Source organism: Misgurnus anguillicaudatus, chromosome 5, assembly GCF_027580225.2.
Source record: "Misgurnus anguillicaudatus chromosome 5, ASM2758022v2, whole genome shotgun sequence".
Lineage (NCBI taxonomy): Eukaryota > Metazoa > Chordata > Actinopteri > Cypriniformes > Cobitidae > Misgurnus > Misgurnus anguillicaudatus.
In genome coordinates, this window is record NC_073341.2 from 40,273,567 (window position 1) to 40,294,781 (window position 21,215).

The following is a 21,215-nucleotide window of genomic DNA, read 5'->3' on the forward strand; positions in this document are numbered from 1 at the left end:
TTATGTTGAAATCACACATTGTGCAAGGTAGAACACAGTATTGTGTTAATTCTGATGCTTTTTAATGTTACTATATTACACATTTTAAAGCTAAAATCATTAGTGCCGTGGTGTTTCAATGGTTTCGTGAGAATCACCCGTATAGTAAACATTTGCTTATGGGATTTGTTCGGTTTTGTACTTAAAATATTAGTGGAGTTTTGTTATTATAATAATATTTATTATGGAGTTCCCAGGGAGCACACATACTGTTAAAATGTATACTTTGTAACACTTTGGATAAAAGCGACTGTCAAATGCATAAATGTATATGTAAACGTTGATTTGTACAATCATATTATCTTTGAAAGGTAAAACTTTTCAACAGTACTAACAATATTAAAAATATTTAAATTACAATTAAGCCATTATTACAATTACAATCATGTCTTATTTTGCATTATATTAAAAAAAAACATATTTTACCCTGTACAACCAGTCATAAGTCAAACGGGTATATTTGTAGCAATAGTCGTTTTATGCCAAAAGTTAACTCTTTCGCCGCCAGCGTTTTAAAAAAAAGTTGCCAGCCAGCGCCAGCATTTTTCATGATTTTCACAAAAGTTTAATGCCTTCCAGAAAATGTACTTCTTTAAATAAACAAACTATATATCAGATGAAGGAACAGACCCTCTGCTTTCAAAAAAAAAAACCGTTTCATCCTACCTTCATTAGTTCTCTTGTAATCACCTCTCAAACATGGGTAGGTTTCTTCAAAAACACCCGATTTTGAGCAAAAAGCTGAGATAATTCCATTTTTGCGAAGGACTTTTGATAGAGATCAGATGCAGAGCGATCTTTAAAACATACACAGAGTTCTTTCTCTTTCCCGTGAGGCGTTACTTCCGGGTTGTATAAGTTGCGGAAGTGGATAATAGCGGTATTGTGGAAAGACGGAAAATCTCGTCATTGGCGGGGAAGCGTTTTCTCTTAATTGACGAGATATCTCGTCAATGGCGGCGAAAGAGTTAATAGGATATTAAGTAAAGATTATGTTTCATGAAGATATTTAGTAAATTTCCTACCGTACATATATCAAAAATCTATTTATCATTAGTAATATGTGTTGATAAGGACTTCAATTGGATAACTTTAAAGGTGATTTTATCAATATTTAGATTATCATCCTCAGATTCCAGATTTTCAAATAGTTGTAACCTGGCCAAATATTATCCTATCCTAACAAATAGTGTTGTAGTCAAGACCACCTAAACTGAGACCAAGTAATGACCAAGACAGGCCGAGACCGAGACAAGACAGAGACTTTAAAGGGTTGAGACCAAGTCAAGACCAAGTCACTGCATTAAAACACTTATGATAAAATGTGGAATATGCATATGATTAGGCACTTCGTTTGTGTGTGTGTGTGTGTGTGTGTGTGTGTGTGTGTGTGTGTGTGTGTGTGTGTGAACAAACACTAAAGAGCTGAAATCAACGTAACCGTTTATTCTGACCTGTCTTTCCATGGCTTGCCATCCACTTAACACAATGCAGGTGTTTTTAGTAATAAAATTAAAAAAATTGTCATTGGGAAAAACTTAAACAATGCCGACATCATATGCCAAACCTGAATAAACTGCATAAAATGAATGATCAAAAATAAATTTGTGATGTGCCATCAGTTGTGGTCTTGACCGGTCTTGAAATAAAATTCCAAGTCCTCTTTGTCTGAGACCGAGACGAGACCGAGTAAAAATGGGGTCGATTCCAAGACGAGACCAAGAAATTTAAAAAGTGGTTTTGAGACCGGTCTCGAGAACTACTACACTACTAACAAACCATACATCAAAGGAAAGCTTATTTATTCAGCTTCTGGATGATGTATATAAATATTTTCTGGTCAAGGGTCAGACATACATCATGTTAGTTTGTCTTTTAATCGATTTAAATCTGCTTAATTGTTCTGAACATATCACAAAGAAACGTTAAGCTTGTACAGTAGTCTGATGGTGTCTATTAGAAATGTAACGATTACCGATTTAATGGTTAACCGTGAAAAAAATTTCAACAGTTAGTATTACTGCATCATTTTTTAATTACCGTTTAACCGCGCCAGTGTCACGGCTCAAAACCTCTGTCCAGCATCAACCAATACAACACGTGAATCAAACACATTCATTCAGGTCTGCTCTCATGTGTTTGTGATGACAGTGCTTCACTGACTGAATTTAAATCCTAAAAATCTACACATTTAGGGAAATCTAGTTGTACTGACACATGTTTACTTAATATTTCAGATCCATCTTTTCATTCATTTTCCATTAAATGATGTGATCTGATGAACATTTATCTCACGACACTAAATGTGCCATGATTAATCTTAATGTTATTTATTTGATGTTTATGCAAACAATCTTGCACTTGCGATTTTAAATTTGGTTTGCATCAGTACTTTTTCTAGGAATTGTTCAGAAAAGCATGATAATATTGATAACCGTGGTGATTTTGGTCATTATAACCGTGATGTAGAATGTTCATATGGTTTTATCTCTAGTGTCTATTTTGAACCCAACACATGGCTTGCTCAAGGTCATTCTGACAACCCAATCTGTTGTTTTAAACATCTATAGTATTATCACAGTATGTTGTCTAAAAAACCCATCTCTCTTTTTATGTTCACACTTTTTCACCTCTTTAGCTGTAGGCGATTCGAGCCCCTCTTTCATCTCAGCCCACCTGAAACCTGTCGGCAGCACTCAAAAAAATCTGTGATTTTTGCTAAAAATGGGTCATGGTAAAATCTGAGGCTTCTTCACTGTGAATTCATTCCTTTCAGCCGTTACAGAACTTTAAAGTGATTTACATTAAGAGTTCTTCTTCCCTTCAGTCAATGCTGTGATGGTCATTTACATCACAATCACCCAGATCTGCAGTGTTTGCTTTGGTCTGCACATACTCACTTCTGTCACTCATCTTTACTGCACATCTACACCAACATATCACAAACATTTGAGAAGCCCCCAAGACGAAAATTACCAACCAGTTCTTACTCTGTGGCAAAATCTAACATCTGTTCTGTCTCTCTCTTTCTCTGTGTTTTTTTCCTTTTCACTTATCTCCTTTTTCATCCACTCTTCCCCCTTGTTTGCCTTTCTTTGCCCACGGTTTTCCTTTTATTTTCCCTTATCTTTCTTTGTTTCCCCCTCTTTTTCCCCTCTTCCTATTTTCCTTCTCTTTTTTCAACTCTTTCTCTCTTTCCTGTCATTTTCTTTACATTTCCTCCACTGTTACCCTTTGTTTTCCCTTTCATTTACACATTTCTTTTATTTCTGTTCCCTCTCTTTTCCCACTCTTCCTCTTGTCATTTCTCCCCCTTTTTCCTCCACTCTTCTCCCTTTTTTCCATTTCTTTCCCGCTGTTCTTTTCATTTCTATTCTCCCTTGTTTTCCTCTCCGTTCCCCCTCTTTTCTTTCATCGTGTACCTCTTCTTTTCTCCCATCTTTCTCCAATCTTCTTTTTCTTGTTTCCCTCCCTTTTCCTCCTCTCTTCCTGCTTGTTTCCTTCTCTTCCCCCCACTGTTCCCCCATTTCTCTCTTTCCTTCCTACCTTTTCTGTCATGTCCCTCTCTTTACACCCTTTCTTCTTCCTTGTTTTCCATGTTCCCCTCTTTTCTTCTATCATTTTATCTCTTTTTTCTTTTTTTGTTTCCCTCCCTTTTCCTCCTCTCATCCTTTTCTTTCCCCACTGCTGTTCCCCCATTTTTCTCTTCTTCCTACCCTCTCCCTTGTTTCCCTCTCTTTGCCTGCTCTGTTCCTTTCGTTTCTCCTTCTCTTCCTTTATTTCCCCTTGTCTTTCTTTGTTTTCTTCTTCTCTTCTTCCTCATTTCCCTCTCCTTTCCCCACTCTCCCACACTTGCAATTTCTCTCCCTTATTTCTTCCACTTTTCCCCCTTGTTTCCCTTTCTTTTTTCTTTTCATTTCTATAATCCCTTGTTTCCCTCTCTTTTCCCCTCTTTTCTTTTATCATGTACCTATCTTTTCTCATTTTTTTGTTTCCCTCCCTTTTCTTCCTCTCTTCCTGCTTGTTTCCTTTTCTTTCCCCCACTGCTGTTCCCTTCATTTTTCTTTTCTTCCTACCTTCTCCCTCATTTCCATCTCTTTGCCTGATCTGTTCCTTTTATTTCCCCCTCTTTTCCTTCATTTCCCTTCTCTTTCTTTGTTTCCCCCTCTTTTTCCCTCCTATTTTACTACTTGTTTCCTTTTCTTCTGCCCCTCTTCCTATTTCCCCTCTCTTTTTTCAACTCTTCTCTCTTTCCTGTCATTTCATTACTTTTCCTCCACTCTTCCCTTTTGTTTTCCCTTTCATTTAAGCATTGTTCTTTTATTTCTGTTCTTCTCTCATGTCCCTCTCCTTTTATCCACTCTCCCTCCCATGTCATTTCTCCTCCTTTTTTCCTCCACTCTTCTCCCTTGTTTTCATTTCTCTTCCCCATGTTCTTTTCATTTCCATTCTCCCTTGTATCCCTCTCTTTTCCTCTCTCTTCTTTTTATCATGTACCTGTCTTTTCTCCATATCCCTCTCCTTTTCCTCTTCTCTTCCTGCTTGTTTCCTTCTCTTCCCCCCCTGTTCCCGCTCTCCGTCCTACCTTTTCCATCATTTCCTTTTCTTGAGCCACTATCTGCTCCCTCTTTTTTCCTTCTCAGCTTACTGCTTGTTTCCATTTCTTTCCTCCTTCTCCTTAATTTCTTCACTTTTCCGCCACTGTCACTCTTCGTTTCCACATTGCTTTCTTTTATTTCTGTTCTCCCTCTTTTTTCTATCATTTTCTTCCTGGTTTATCTCTCATTTCCATCTTCTTTTCCCACTCTCCCACCCCGTCATCTTCCCTCCTTTTCTTCCACACATCTCCCTTGTTTTCTTTTCTTTTTCCATGTCTGTTATTAATTTCCCTCTATTTCCTACTTCCTTCCTCATTTCCCTATCTTTACCCACTCTCTTCTTCCTTGTTTTCCTTTATTTCCCCCCCCATCTTTTATCCCTCTCTTCCCTCTTGTTATTCTGTCTATTCCCCTTCTCGTTCCCCTTGTTTCCCTCTCTGTTTCCCCATTTCACCCCTTGTTTGATCTCTTTCCCCCTCTCTTCTTCCTCATTTCCCTCTCTTTTCCGCTTCTCTTCCCCTTCATTTTCCTCTTTTTCTCTTTTCTTTCTGCTTCAGTAGGGGTGGCAGAAACCAAGTAAACAAAGCTATTTATAACCACTCACTGCCTCTCAAGTGACTAAATGTACCACACTGTACACAACACAAGTAAGAGAGAGAGTTTCAGGAGAAGTGAAGAGGACGCATACAGAGCAGAGAGACAGAATGGGTGGTGTCTTATTTAGACACATTGGGAATTACTAACCTGACCTAATTCCCAATCCTATAAATTACAGAGATGGTAAAACTACATTAGGAGCTCCCCGTGTAGGCATTCGGCTCTGAGCTAGCTGAATAATTTAACGAATAATACGTGGCACTTTAAAACCCTTATTACTCATGATGGAAGTAAACAATTTTGTTTATTTCTGGCTATTAGCATTGGCAATTGTCGGAGCCGTGCAGAGGTAGCAAATTACGCTTACGGTAGTTTCATTGCTTTCTACTAAACTTCTACTAACTACTAAACTTCAGGTACTTTAAATTCATAAAATGTGTTTGGAACAGCATAAGGGCTAAATAATGATGAATGTTTTGGGGGATGAACTTTCTAAGGTCAGGGTTATTTATTACATGCTTGCTGGTTTAAACGCTGCGGGGGGAAGTGATCAGCAGTTTTGCTCCTTAGCAAGGCACTTTACCCCAGGTTACTCCAAGGGTTTTTGCTTCACGTCAAACTTCATTTTTGGTTAAAAGCATCTGCTACATGTCTGCTTACTTTCCTAAACATTCAACCCTGTTCTGTCTAATTTTGATTTGTAGGCGGAGTCAGAGGGCTTCTCCCATTTCCACCTCTACGTCTGCGCTGCTTTCCTCATCAAATGGCGGAAGGAGATCCTTTCCATGATGGACTTTCAGGTATAGACACGTCCCCATGCGCTTTGCTAATTTATCATACGATAAATAAATGCGTGTTTATGTTACTTGTGACAGCCTGTGTGCTGGACGCTTCCCACACATGCACGCATCACTGAAAAGTGGCCCGGCCATCACTTTCCCCCACGACCATCAGAATAATTGGTCCTCCAGTGGAGGAGGCTCTGCTGTAACTAAATTTCACAGGCCAGCGCATTCACCACACCTCAGCGGCCATGAAATGAGAACGTACTGTTGTACAGCCCCTTCCCTCTCTCTCCCCCACGCTTTCTACGGCTCCACACTCATTTATAATTTGCTTAGGTGTCAGGTTGTGCAGGGAAGGGTTTGATGGACAGTTGTTTGAGCACAAGCGTTTATACGGAGGCTGTCAATGTACATAATTAATTGTGATTTATCTCATGGGTTCCCATTGCTTAACCAGTTGAGCATAGTGAGAGCTTTACTTAGGTCATGAAAAAAACATATATTGAAAAATGTACAGTACTGTGCAAAAATCTTAGGGCACCATTAGATTAGCTGTTTTAGTAATGTTATACTAGTCATTTATATTATAGTTATTTATAAAAAGTACAGGACATATGTATGTTAAAACAGAATTAAATGATAAGCTAAAGTGTAAAGTATTTAGTGTGATTTCTCCTCTTACACTTGAGCAATAGCAAGAAACTGCAGGATCTCTTAAACCTACATGAAATGAAATCCTGATTTCTAAATCTAATCGAATGACTTCATTACTTCAGTCTCCTCAAAAGATGTGTTTAATGCTAACAGAGGCCAACAATAAATGCTGACTTTTACCAGAGGAACCCATTTTATTCTTATTTTTTTACATTTTGTGCACATATTTTTTGGGCCATAAGTAGCACAGGTACATTTTTAGCAACAGCCAACAATACATTTTTCAATATCAATTTTTCTTTTATGCCAATAATCATTAGGATATAAAGTAAAGATCATGTTCCCTACCTAAAATATATCAAAACTTTTATTTTTGTGAGTGGATGCAGTTGGTAAGACTTCATTTGGACAACTTTTAAGGCGAATTTCTTAATATTTCAATTTTCTGCACCCATAAGCTGAAGGTATATGGGTTCAGCGTTCCCACAGGTTCTTGAAATCCTTGAAAGTTTGTGAATCTGGGAGGAAAAATTCAAGGCCGTGGGAAGTTTTTTTGAAAATATACATACATAGATACAGGTCATTGAAAGTGCTTGAATCTATTTTATGCAAGAAGTTTTCTGGAAAAATCCATATTATTCCCTGTGTAGTGTAGGATAATATCATAAAAATTCTAGACTTTTTAAGCACACGTGCTAAACTGTTCACTTTAAATGCTTATATCTTCTGTATGCGAATGTTGATTCATACCAAAATGCTTTTTTGCATAGTTGTGTTTGACACATGAAAATGTCTCGGGTTATGTATGTAACTGTTGTTCACTGAGAAGGGAACGAGATGCTGCGTCTTCCTTGCCATACTTCCTGCATCCCTGTAACGCCGTCTTTGGCAATATTTCAGATAGTGATATACTTTCTGGCTCCCGCATCACCCTGTCTTTGTCATTAAGCCTCACCATTGGTTAAATTTGATATACACATTCAGGCGCACTTACCCCTGGAGGCGTCCCCAAAGTGTCACTGCAGTGACGCAGCGCAAGTTCCCTCGAAAGGGAACTGTATCAATGTATCTTAAAAGGTAACACAAAGTAACCTTGCTCTCACTTGAAATGTGTCCCCACTTTTAGTCCTTGAATTTGAGGGTATTGGACATGGAAAGTCCTCGAAAGGTCCTTGAATTTGAAGTTAACTAAGGTGTGGGAACCCTGCTCATTTTCGTCATCAGGAGGGTCTGCGGCTCTCCGGACAGTGTGCATACAGTCCGCGTATAACAGCGCATGCGTGGGAAATATTGAGACAGGACACTCCACTACAAACAATTACACAAAAGAAATAGGCAGCATTTGCAAACACACTTTCGTTTATTCTTCTCTAATTTTTACTTCTTTTAAGAACAGAAACTCTAGAGCATTTTCGTCACCATAATGTTTGATTCCTGTTCTTTGTTTTCTTGTTGTTTGTTCTTAATTGTGTTGTACAATGGTGGATTGGCTACTTTTCTTAACTTATCTTAAATGTTTTAATGTACTGTAAATGTCACCAAATCAGTGCTGCACTAACGGCCTGGTAGAGTAATCATTTGAATAAGAAATCATTTGTATTGCATACATGTCGAACATGGCCATCCGCACGTAGCCGTGATGAGTAGACTTTAGAAGCTGCGCTAATTTGTTCGCACGCGAGCCAAATGCGGAAAAAAGTATACCGCGGCCTTTACATTCTATGTTCAAGTAGTTGTATCTCGGCCAAATATTGTCATATCCTAACAAACCATACATCAATTAAAAACGTATTTCTTCAGCTTGCAGGTGTTGTATAAATATCAATTTAAAAAAATCTTATATCGCTCCATTGGGCTTTTTTTCATTCATATCACAACATTGTGAGTTATTTACTAAGTCATACAGTCAGACTATCTCTTACCATTTGTAAGTTATATAAAATTCATCCACGGGCTTCCGAAAAGGAGCTGGGAATGGGCGCTAGTTATATCCACAATGTCGTGCATGCCGAGTTGCCCATTTTCATTGTGTCCCATCTTCTTAGCCACCATCGAAGCCAGCTGATAAATTAAAAGTTTGCCGAATCCCGTAGCAGGGGAGGTCAAAAACATCTTTCCGATCAACAAATGCCTTGATCGCGTTTCTCTGTTCCTCTTTTAAAATCAATGTGCTTCTAGAACAGACTCGATAGCAGAATATTCACAATCTCAATTCTCCAGCGGCAGCCATCTTTGTTCTAAACACATTCAAGCGCTCTTTGGTGACGTTGTTATTTATGTTACTGTTGATCTGTCCATCATCGTATCAAGCCCTCCCTGACAATTTGATTGGTTCGACCAGCTTTGGTTCAAGCATAGTTGCCCCACAACGGAGAGACACCAGACCGAACTTCCCGACCTGAAATGTTGTGGGCGGGGCTAAGTTCGGCCGGCACCCAGGCTAGGTTTTGTGGCCCAGGGTCGTCAATATGGATAGTCATTAAAACTTTGCTAAAACAATGCGCACTTGTTGACCATTTTAAACACTAAACTGACACAAAGACATTAATTTGTATAATTCCACATACAACAACATCTTGTAAACACTGGAGCAGTAGTTTGGCATACGTCATACATGACCTTTCGATTTGATTATGAAATACGCAAGGCCATGCTGGTGCATCACACATCTAGTGCAAGACAAGAAGTTGTGGTCTAAAAGTAAATACTTTGGCGATAAATGGCAATCGTTTCGCTAGATAAGACCCTTATGCCTCGGTTAGGATCATTTAGAGCCCTTTGAAGCTGCACTGAAACTGCAATTTTAATCTGTATGGAGAAAAACCTGGAATGTTTTCCTCAAAAAACTTCATTTTGGATGACATGGGGAGGTGAGTAAATGATCTGTATTTTTTATATGAAAGTGTAATATTCCTTTTAAAATAAATTTCTTCTTGAAATGCATTTGACTAAATTCCCTCACCAGAGAACTGTGATTGAGAGTAAAGCTGGTTAGGATAGATTTGGTATTTTAGATTTATCACAGCTGTAGGTGGCGACCACACAGTAGTGCCAATCACGAATCGCATTATCCTAACACTGTAATCATGGCATGATTACAAGAACAGAAGCGAAAAATGAAATGTGTTTCAAAGAATAGATAATAACCAGGAAAAACTATACTTCAGAGGCGGTCCACGGCTACCTGCAGCTTCGCAGAAACGGTTAGGCTAAAAGCCACTAAATGATCGTCCAGTTTTCCTTCGTTTTGAGAAATGTGTCTTTTATCTCTTTTCAGAGCTTGCTAATGCTCCTGCAGAACCTTCCCACAATACACTGGGGCAATGAGGAGGTGGGGTTGCTTCTGGCCGAGGCCTACAGACTGAAATACATGTTTGCTGATGCACCAAGCCACTACAAGAGATGAGAATCCAACGCCGGACAGCACAAAAACACAGACAATGATCTGTCCTAACAATGGCGTCTGTCCAGTCGCCTCTTTAATCTGACACATGGAGCGGAGATTTTTTTGTCCCGTGACGTCAAATGCGTGTCATCTGTTAGGATTCACGATCAAGGATGAGATCGAGTAAATAACCACAAACACATCGGATATTTTGGAAGAACGTCCATTTCTGTGGCTGACAGATTCATTTGCCTGTGGATTATTTTATTAGATTACTGACAAAAAGATGCCAAGCTTTGAGACAACGACGAAGGCATCAGACTAAAGCGGAAAGATGTGGCTTTCTTCAAAAGCAGCAGGACTTTGCTTTTTTTCCTCACATCTTCCTTCATTTATTATTTCTCCTGATGTGGAGAAACAAGATCACCTTCCAGTGCCCTCATGTTTTGTGTTATTACACCATAATGTGATCCTCTTGGCCTCTTTTGCTCATTGCGACATTGATTGTACCACAGGCAGGTACATGGGTCGATTCCCGCCTGTAATCACTCGCAGACGCTATTATTGAAGATCTGCAATACACGAAACTATGGCAGCCTCCAAGAGCCATTTTTCAAGAGACGCAGTCGAGCATTACATTTGGACCAATTTGACGAATCGATTCGCAACTGACTGAGCGATGTGTTTCGTTTTTATGTTTATTAGACTTTAAAGGCTGTGAATTTTAACAATGTAAAATTGACAGCCCAGTTCGTTCTTAAGTGGCATTGTATGCATATGATCCTCTTGCACAAAGATAGTGGTACTTTTTTGAGTTTTACCATTAGGTGGATGACTACTGAGGTAATGTTTCAACACAAACAGCTAAATCAAACTGATTTGGTTTATGGGGGATTATATAATTGAAGCTTCATTTGGTTTCCAAAGTTTTTTTCAAATGGTTACATTTCTAATTATGTTAATAATTTGGTACACTTTCCATAAATTGCGCAAATTGAAAATGCGCCCAATTGAAACACGGCAATTTTGCATAAACTCCCATATATCGCTAAAAGTTTTCACGCTCGGATGAGGTGTAAAGGCAATTCAAAAAATAAATATATTGCGAAACTGCATTTTTTTCACATTTACAGGGGACTTGTAATGTCCGTAAAAGTCACATGATCATTCTTTAAATATGGCGTGTGTATTTGATTGGAGGACGAGGCAGAAAAGGTGTTTTCGACTGCAATAATTTTTGTCGAAATTTTGGGAATAGCACTAAAGTCTCTCTTTTTTCTCTCTCTTACCCATAATGGGTAAATATTTGATAGATCGCACCGCTGGGTAAAATTTGACGCAATGCTGGATTGTTTTAATTAGTGTTGGGCAAAGATTAATCGCGATAAGTGTGATTTTTTTTTAATAATAATATATGTGTGTGTAATTATTATGTATATTTAACCACACAGACTTACATATATATTTATTCCAGATTTTTTTATTTATTTATAATTTTTTACATTTATATATAATATATAAAAATATATAAATAAATATATATATACACATGTAAATGTTTCTTAAATACGTACATGAATGTGTGTGTGTGTGTATTTATATATACATAATAATTAAACACAGCACACACTCATGTATTATACAAAAAAAAAAGTCACTTTTGTTTTGTATGCGATTAATTACGATTAATCGTTGCCCAGCACTAGTTTTAACCCAACTGCTGGGTTATTATACCCCATGGTTGCATAACAACAACCCAACATTGGAAATATGATATTGTTACAGCCTCTTTTAATCCATGACGATGCGTACCAAATTATTAAAATAATTAAAAGAAGAAATAAAGACTTTGACACCAAATGTACCTGCGATTATATAATCCCCCTTATATGAATGATTGAGTATAATATGAAGTGATATTAGACCAACAGAACAATATTATCTACTGGAAACCGAAGGGTTTTTGTTGTTTTTACTGTAGGCACTGAGCGGTGTGGTACTTTACCGTGTTTTTCAGGTATCCTTTAACCAAACTCTGAGCAGCTGGTCTTGGCCCAATCCCAAATCATAATCTTAAGTACTGTTAGAGAAACAGTAAATCTAGCCTCGGATCACCACGAATTCATTCAGTCTCCCAGGGCAACAGATTTATGCAGATGTTTATGCTAATAAGATGCAGATGATTTGATTATCTTTGAACCCACATCTCACCTCTTGCTACATTTATTAACTCCAGCGATTAATTGTTAAAGTCGAATCTTTAATTACGCCATTCTTCCTTTTCAGAGTAAAGTGTAATCTTTATAAATCAGTGCATATTTTATTTTTAAAAATCGTCTCGAATAACGTGGCAATCACCGTGGACCAAAATCTTGCATGGATAATCTAAGTAATAAATGAATGAAGTGTCTTCTGCTCTAATTATTAAAGCGAATGAATTGTATTGATTAGAAAGAGGTTTCGGACCGGTTGAAGTGATGCTGAATGCTCGGCGCCGTGAAGGATTTAGCGAGTTTGCTGATGTGAAACACTTGAATAATGTAGATTTGTCCGCTCGCTGTACCCTTTTCATCTGTCAGTGATATTTGAAACCACCCGCACTATACGGTCTCGCTGTTACAATCTAAGCATTTACGCTGTATTTGACGTGAACTAGAATGTATTTTTGTGTCTTAAGCTTGATGTTGCCTACTGAGAGGATAATTAGTTTTCTCCTCACTCCTTTAAAGTGCGCTAATGAAAAAGCGACTTATTTTAGAAGGTCGAAACACTGACCCTGGCCAAGAGATGGGGTAGTAATTATTCATGAAAGGGTCGTATTTTACCACCCCGTCACGTGTGGAGTGAAGCGAGGTGCAGTCACGCCTTTAATTTCGAGTCAATATATATTAACCATTCTGGACATTTTTTATTCGTTTAATGTTATGTAATGGCTGGATCAAAACACATCTGGATGTGTTATATCTGTGGTCTGCGTGTCAACATGCATTCAAGATGTTGTTTTAAAATGGCTTTCCTTTTAAGCTGATGAAGTTTGATCATGTTCTGTAATAATGCACCCAACTACTAATACAGTAAATAATCCAATTTATTGTTCAAGTAAGATTTCATGTTTAAATAGATCTGTAAAGAAGTGTTATCACTGTGATGTGTCGGGATGTTCTCATGGGTGTATTTAATGTTTAGCCTTCATGTTCTGGAGTTCTGTCGTTTTAGTTCTTTCATTCAGGTCCGACTCCATTCTGGTATATAAAACCCACTTTTCACGATCTTTTTAATTGCCAAGAAAGAAAATCAAGTTCCACTTATACATTTTCTATCAATATTAAGTTTCACGCAAGCGTTCCTAAAATTTATTGCAGAAGCTGTTTGATGTTGACTTATTTATTAATATTAAAGGGATAGTTGTAGGGTTGCAAAATCCTGGGAATTTTTAAGGCTGAAAACTTAATGGGAATAAACTTGGAATATGCAGAGTTGCCTATAACAGGAGACTTAAATGTAGTTTATAAGAAGGTCTTACAGCATAATTTAGTTTAAAACGACAAGATTTAATGCAATTTCAGTTGAATTTCTCCTCTGCACATTCTTCAGTCACATGCACACAACACGCTGCTTACTGAAGGGACATTTAGACCACACCCCCTGCATGTGCTTAAGGCCACACCCCCTGCGTGTACTTTGTATATTCTTCCATAACATGCACAGATCATTTCTTGAATCCTTCACACAAAATAATGTCAAAATGTCCATCTTGGCATGTATTCGCATAAATGTGTTTAAAACGTCCTTGTGCTGTTTGTAAGCTAGTGTGCAATAATATTATACCATTGTAAAGACAAATACACTGACTGAGAAAACATTTAGGTGAGATCATTAAAAAAGTACCCAGAAGCTACCCAAAAAAAAGTCTCTTAGGGTGTTTTTTTTACACCTAGTTCGTTTGAGCCCTCCAAACGCTCTCAGATCAGTTCAGCGTGTATATGTGATCAAACCAAGTGATCTCGGACCCCCCTAAAAGGACCCAGAAGTGAACCAAACTCAGACCACGTCAGGAGGTGGTCTGAGTACGGTTCGCTTTTGGGTTCTTTTGTGGTTCGATTTCTTTTTGATATGTGAAATCAATGAGGTCCCGGTCCGCTTTGCGTGTCGTTTGGACATTGTATCAAAATCAACTGTTGCACAGAAAGCTGGGGTCTGAGTTCTTATGAAGTTGTGATGTGAACAAGAAAAGGTCTGAGATCACTTCAGTTCTGAAGAGGACCAAAACAAGAACTGGGTCCTCTTTTGAGTCCACTATATGGTGAAAACCAAAAGGACTGAGGTCACATTCAGCTAGTTCCTTTTCTGGTTCACTTTAAGTGAACTGGGTTTGGTTCTTTTAAAATGAACTATATGTGAAAACACCCTTATGCTCATCAAACCTCCATTTATTTGATCAAAAGGAAAAAATTCAGGCTTGATGAGCATAAGTATCAGGAAATACCTTGCATGCATGTCTGCCCATGCCAAACTAAATCTTAATTTATGTTGTATATCATATAGTTTATATAAATTTCCTTTAAGTTTCCAATTTGGAATATTTCCAAAATTCCCCCCCAGCGTTTTTTTAAAAAGTTGCCAGCCAGCGCCAGCATTTTTCATGATTTTCACAAAAGTTTAATGCCTTCCAGAAAATCTTCTTCTTTAAATATATAAACATATGCAATATATCAAATGAAAGAACAGACCATCTGCTTTAAAAAAAATATTTCATCCTACCTTCATTAGTTCTCTATTTATCACCTCTTAAATCTGGGTAGGTTTCTTCAAAAACACAAAATTTTGATTAAAAAGCTAAAATAATTCCAACTTTTGATAGAGATCAGATTCAGAGCGATCTTTAAGACATATACAGAGTTCTTTCTCGTGAGGCATTACTTCCGGGTTGTATAAGTTTCCACCTGGTGGATAATAACGGTATTGGAGAAAGCCGGAAATTCTCGTCAATGGCGGGGAAAGAGTTAAGTTCCTATAGAAAATTTCTGGAAACTTTCTGCTCGTTTGCAACCCTAGATGGTTATAATGACCAATTTTAAATTTTGGGGTGAACTATCCCTTTAATAGTAAAGAAAAAGTCTGTATTAAATGTGTTGCCTTTTCCTGCATGTGCATTTATACAGCGCATTGTTTTCATGAGCACATTCATTTACATTTTTATTGGTTATATACAGTATGTGCTTACGGTATAGAAAATGTAATATTTTCATCCTCTGCGAGAAGCCAAATCTTATTCATATTATTCATAAATACACATCATTTGTTTTTGCTTATTTGGTTTACAGACCGACACGTCTGTGGTTGGTGAACTTTAATGTTATTTTTTTGTTGTTTGTTTGTTTGTTGCGTTTTTGTTTTTTTAAGAGTCAAAAAAACTACGTGCCCTGTCGTTACGACAGCATGTCTATTTATAGACGTGTCCTCTGTGTCTTAAGTTATTTGTCTTCCTCCTGTGATTTGTCCTGGGATTTCCTGTTTTTCCTCTCTCCATTTTTGCCTTCCATCTTGACATTATTACTTCTTTTATTTATCCATTTCATCCATCAGGTTTGTGTGTGAATGATACGCTTCCTTTCTTTTTCTTTTTGAATTTTATAAATGTACTCCTATAATTCTAGGATCAAATATTTGCCTTTGGTCTGCAAATAGAAAGAGTGCATGTCCCTGTATTACTCATTCTCTTGTGCCGTGTTTCATCAGAATAATATTTTCGGGCAGGGGTGCTGTTTTATGATAATGCAGACGTGTAGCGTGAATGAACAGTGCTGTGCTTTATTCAGCTCATAGCGTTTTGATTGTGTTCACAGTTTGCAATGCAAATAAGTCTCTGTAACAGCTTCACGGTGCGTCCCGACGCCACATCCCTGCTTTTTTCTGTTGTTTTTCTTTCTGCGAAAAATGCCAAAATCCTCTAGTCATTACGGTGGATTCTGCTTAATGAGTGATTTTGTAGTCCACACTGCTTGTAGCCTTAACTGAGAAAGGAAATATTAGTTTTCTGCTGTATATTTGATTTTTAAATTCTATTAAACAGTTGGTACTCTGTTTAAATTTTTTATTGTGTGTATGTGTTGAGACTTGGGCATTTGGGGAAAACGAATCAAAAGCTTAGATACAAAAGCCACTGATCGCCACCTTCATCAAATATGATATAATGATTAACCGAATGCTCTCGGCACATATTATACGTTCATCAAATACTTCAAATCCGCTTAATCCCGGCCTCAGGCCTTTCAGAAAAGCTTTATTGGCAGAATCTGCTAAACGTTCGGTCGATTTTTCAGCAAACTCCTCAAAGTGCACAGAAGAGGAATGTGTAAGGACCGTGGATCATGTTCAAAGTTGGGTTCCTTGTGAGTACTTGGACCTGAATACAACCCGTATGTGGCAGTCCAGCCTGGTCTTACTGTTAATACGTAGTTTTAAAGAGCACCTATCATCCCATTCAGGATTTTACATTTCCTTTAGTGTGTATAGACCAGTTCAAAAGATGTAAACAACACTGGTCCAGAAGCACTTCCTGTTTCCGTTTTTTAACACTAGATAAACGTTGGGATAAAATAAACCAACAGAACATATAAACCTGAATTAACTGAAGTTAAACAAACATCTTCAAGATAATAATATATGTAAAATAAAAAAATAACTGTCACAAACTGTAACAGGAAGTGTTTCTGGACCAGTGTTGTTCACATTATTTGAACTGGTCTATAAGTCTACCCATTCTCACCAAGATGCGTACAAATGACACGTAGTGTGATTATCTGGCAATAGATACGCCAAATTCCGCTTTTGTGTGCATATGATACGCCAGTCCTTCCCATTCACTTATATGGCCAATCGTTTCGTGTGCTTTTATTTATTGGTTTCTCAATTGTTTTCTGTTTTTAAACCATTTCACTTGGGTTTAGGGTTAGATTTAGGTTTTGCTTTAGGATGTAATTTCTCCATGTTTTGTCTATTTTTAAATCATTGGTCGCTTGGAGTTGGGGTTAGAATCGGGTTTTGGGTTAGGATGTCATTTTATTTTACAAAAAGTTGTTCTAACCCAAAACCGAAGCGACAATGGTAAAAAAACAGAAAACAAATGAGAAACCAATAAATAAAACGAAACGATTCACCATACAAGCGAACCGGAAGGACCGGCGCATCATATGCACGCAAAAGCGGAATTTGGCGTATCTATTGAACGATAATCACACTGCGTGTCATTTGTGCGCTTTTTGGTGAGAATGGGTTGGTATAAGTACATGTTAATAATAAGCAAAAGGTACAAACCCCAAAGTAAACAAGTTATATTTTCCAGGGTTGTAGACAAGTTTACTAACTCAGCCTGTTGACGTGGACACGACGCTCATTATCTGGCCAATCAGAGAACACAACGCTTTTCAGAACTATAAGCTTTGTACAAAATGAATGTGTTTCAGATAGGCAGGGTATAGAGTAATGTACGGTATGTGGAAAATAATGTGTTTTTTGAAACATAAACCACACAAACATACTGTATTAAACCAAATACACAAAATAACCTTGTTTTTTAGCAATGAAATGGGTGCTCATTAATACGTAACTTTCAAAAACACAAAACTTACTTTTATGTACGTTTAAATAGATGCTGAAGTGTACAATGTAGAAGTATTTCCAACATTTAATCGTAGCATTATTACGTTTGTACAGCTACAAAAAGTAAAACATTTACAGGTCTTTCATACCATAAAGATTGCTGTATAATTTCCCCTTTAACTATTTTATCCATAATGTTACTACCCTACCCCAAACCTTACCCAGACCCTTTTTATACAAACATTTACAAATTGAGTTTATTGCAAAATTTCAAAAGTTAAAATAATGATGTGCAGCAATCGCTGTCCTCTCTGGAGTTTATGATGTACAGAGAAATATTAAAATTAATTCAGCTTCTCTCATATTTCAAATTTTAAAAGTATATAGACTCAAAGACAGCAATGTTGCAAATCTGTGACGTTCAATGGAAGGGCCAATGAACGTTTGATATTTTGCTATAAAGCAATGCGTCGTGATGCTTTTTGAGGTGCAATATTTGAATTCAAAATCATAGCGAAACAAACTCAAGATAATTGACGTTTCTGGTTGCTGGGATTAAGATCGCTGGATAAATCTGTTTCTCACAATCGTATGAACTTTTAAGATGTGGATTACAGCGAATTAATAAAATTAACATATTTTATATGGGTGATTCTAACGAAACCGAAACATCACGGCACTAATGATTTTAGCTTTAAAATGTGTAATATAGTAACATTAAAAAGCATCAGAATTAACACAATACTGTGTTCTACCTTGCACAATGTGTGATTTCAACATAAGAATTTATAATTGTAAATTTTATCTCATTTTCTGCTGAAATTCTCATTACCGCAATGTGTCCGGCTGTGTTTGAACATGCGCTATGTTGTAATTTAATCAAATTAACACAAAAATATTAAGAAAAAAAAATAAATGGATGTTTTGCTAGACTACTTTAGATGACAGAAAAAATATCTACTGAATATACATGTATAATAATAATGAAGAAAAATTAGGAAAATGATGTGTCCATGCCTGATGTTCTCATCCTCCGCAACACTTTTTGAGAACAGTTTAAGCACACATACAGAATTTTAATAAAGTTTGATTTTAAGTGACCAAGCACATGGACCAGTTACTTCAAGATGGCTACCAGGTAAGATCATTTTTTTTACAGTTAATTTGAAATATTGTCTTGTCAGAATGCTTACACGACATTTTGATTATCATTACCGCAACAGATGCTTATTAAATGTTAATTTAATTAATAGAAGCATAATACTTTGATTTTAAATGCATGTGCAGAATCTCCAAATTATGTTCTTTCAGGTTTGTCGTGTCATTTTGAAAATATGTCAGTGTTGATGTTTTCTGACTGTTGCGGTAATGAGATTTTTTAGGAATCATTTCTTTTAATTATGTTACAAAAAGTGTTAAATGATAAGTAAATGTTTTTAAATTAATGTTCCCATTTACTACAGACTTTGTTTTTCAATGTCTGGTGGGAAAAAAAGTAAATTTAAGCAATTTTTTAAATTACATTTTCATGCTTGACATTTTTAAAACCAAGTTTTCGTGAGAATCACCCATATAATAAGCTTGCATGCACTTAGAGGGTTTTGCTGCGGAGGACAGTCAAATTCCAATGAAATGACTAAAGTGATATTTGTGAAAATAAGGCAATTCAATAACTGACTAATATCCTTTCATTGCCATTTAAAGTGAAATAATTAATTAACCTAAACATTAGGGGATTGATAAAAAAGCTAATTTACAAGAAAACTTGTAAAAGTTCTGCAATTCAGAAAGTTTTGCATCTGAACTCCTTCTATGTCTTCATAAGGTTAATCAAACCTAAAATCGTATACTTCGTAGAAACCGTCCCTTACCCTGATGAGAAAAACAAATGAATAAAGTAGGAGTGAATAAGGGTTAGATGTGAATTTGGGAGGTAGATCATTAGCGCAGTGTAAAGACAGTAAAAAGTCCTCACTATTATAAAAAACAAATATTTGTGTGTGATGAATGAGCGTGTCCTCTGGATGATTCCAGGCGGCTGGCGTTCAGAAGCGCCCTGTGGAAATGTCAGCTGTAATTAGCGCTTGTTAAGCAAATGGCAGGGTTAATAACCTCATCGGCTCGCTGCCCACCGCCACAGTCTGTTGACTGTTGAGTGACTGCGACCAAACCAGCATTAAACATTTAGTATTCGGTTTGACCCATCCGTCCTAGGTGTTGTTGACGGACACTCCTGGAATAACGGGATGTCACATCAGCTAACCGTAAAGTCACGCTTTGGCCTTATTTTTATCCATCCGGTCATCCGTTGGATGAAAAAACCAAAAGGGCGATTTCATTGATGCCCTAATACTGGGTGACAAGTAGTCTGCGTAGAGACGAGCATGCAGGTCCAGTGTACTGAAAGAGAGACTACGTGCAGTACAGTAGAGGTTAGGACACTGACAACTGACAAGAAGAGTGTTTTGGGCCTCTAGGACGCTGTGAGATGACGCAGAAAGGTTTTAAATGAGTCATTCTGAATTAGGAGAAATGGTTGGCCTTTGGATGTCAACGCCAGCTTTCTGCTGAAGGCTTGTGTGTGTGCGCTCTGAACATAACATAAAGGTAACTGCACGTGGAAATCGACAACAATGACAGAATAACACAATAAGATACGGTTATGGTGGCGTGAGAGTGAGCACTTAACCCTCTTAACCGTGGTAAAATCACTGCCATGTGTGGCTTAATGCGTTTATGAAACGGCTGTATGTAAGTGTTTAATGTATTATTGCACGTGACTCTGTCTGTGAAATTCAGGCTTAAGTCTTGTAATCTGATACGTAAATCAGAATAAAATGACTTTAGCTTGATTTTCACATATTATTAATAACCACAATAAACAACTCTTTCAACAGGTATCATTTATATATCAGCAGGTGTTTACGGTTGCCAAGCAACAAAACAATAAAGGATCAGCTGCTCACAGGTGCACATATCCAGACAGCATCCCAGTTGCTTACTTTGGGGACTACAGGTGCCAGCCAAGTCCCTGCTAACCCCTGTTAATATGAGTGCTAAAGCTAATGGAGAACTGTCTCCAGGTATGTTTAAACCCTATGAATAAAATCTTAGAATATTCTCAGAAATGTAGGCCCTTTAAATGAAAGAAAATATCTTAGTAAAGAAAATAGTAATTCAGAAAGCATCTTAACCCTTAAAAGAGTTCTTAAAAGGTCTATAATTGTTAAGAGTATTGACGAGGACTTTTAAGAGGCTTAAGAGTTTCTTTAACAGCAGGGAAAGTGAAAAAATGCTAAGAAGGAGAAAAATGTGTTGCACACAATGCATGACAGTGAGTTAATAAGATGCAATACATTCGATCATGCAGGGATCATGTATGTGACCGATCTTATTAGAGAAAAGCTAACATGCTATATCAGAGACCGCAGAGAAATGCCATAGCGGCAGCAATACACTGCAAAAAATGATTTTCAAGTAAAAAAAAATCTTAGTATTTTTGTCTTGTTTTCAGTAAAAATATCTAAACATTCTTAAATTATGATGCTTTTTCTT

At 37.2% G+C, this 21,215-nt stretch overlaps 1 protein-coding gene across 4 annotated transcripts in view; it reads left to right on the forward strand.

Moving 5' to 3' along the window:
• The window catches only part of tbc1d22b (TBC1 domain family, member 22B), an 81,568-nt gene extending 60,809 nt beyond the window's left edge, over positions 1 to 20,759 (forward strand). For 2 of the 4 annotated variants that reach the window (XM_055167651.2, XM_055167654.2), the window contains 2 exons: positions 5,939 to 6,034; positions 9,951 to 10,090. In XM_055167651.2, coding sequence (XP_055023626.1) covers positions 5,939 to 6,034; positions 9,951 to 10,079 — 225 coding nt within the window. In that variant the 3' untranslated portion in view covers positions 10,080 to 10,090. Of the gene's footprint in view, positions 1 to 5,938; positions 6,035 to 6,109; positions 6,622 to 9,950; positions 10,091 to 20,578 lie in introns of those variants that run through there. The other 2 variants (XM_055167652.2, XM_055167653.2) reach the window with 2 other exon arrangements.
• The last annotated feature ends 456 nt before the right edge of the window (positions 20,760 to 21,215 follow it).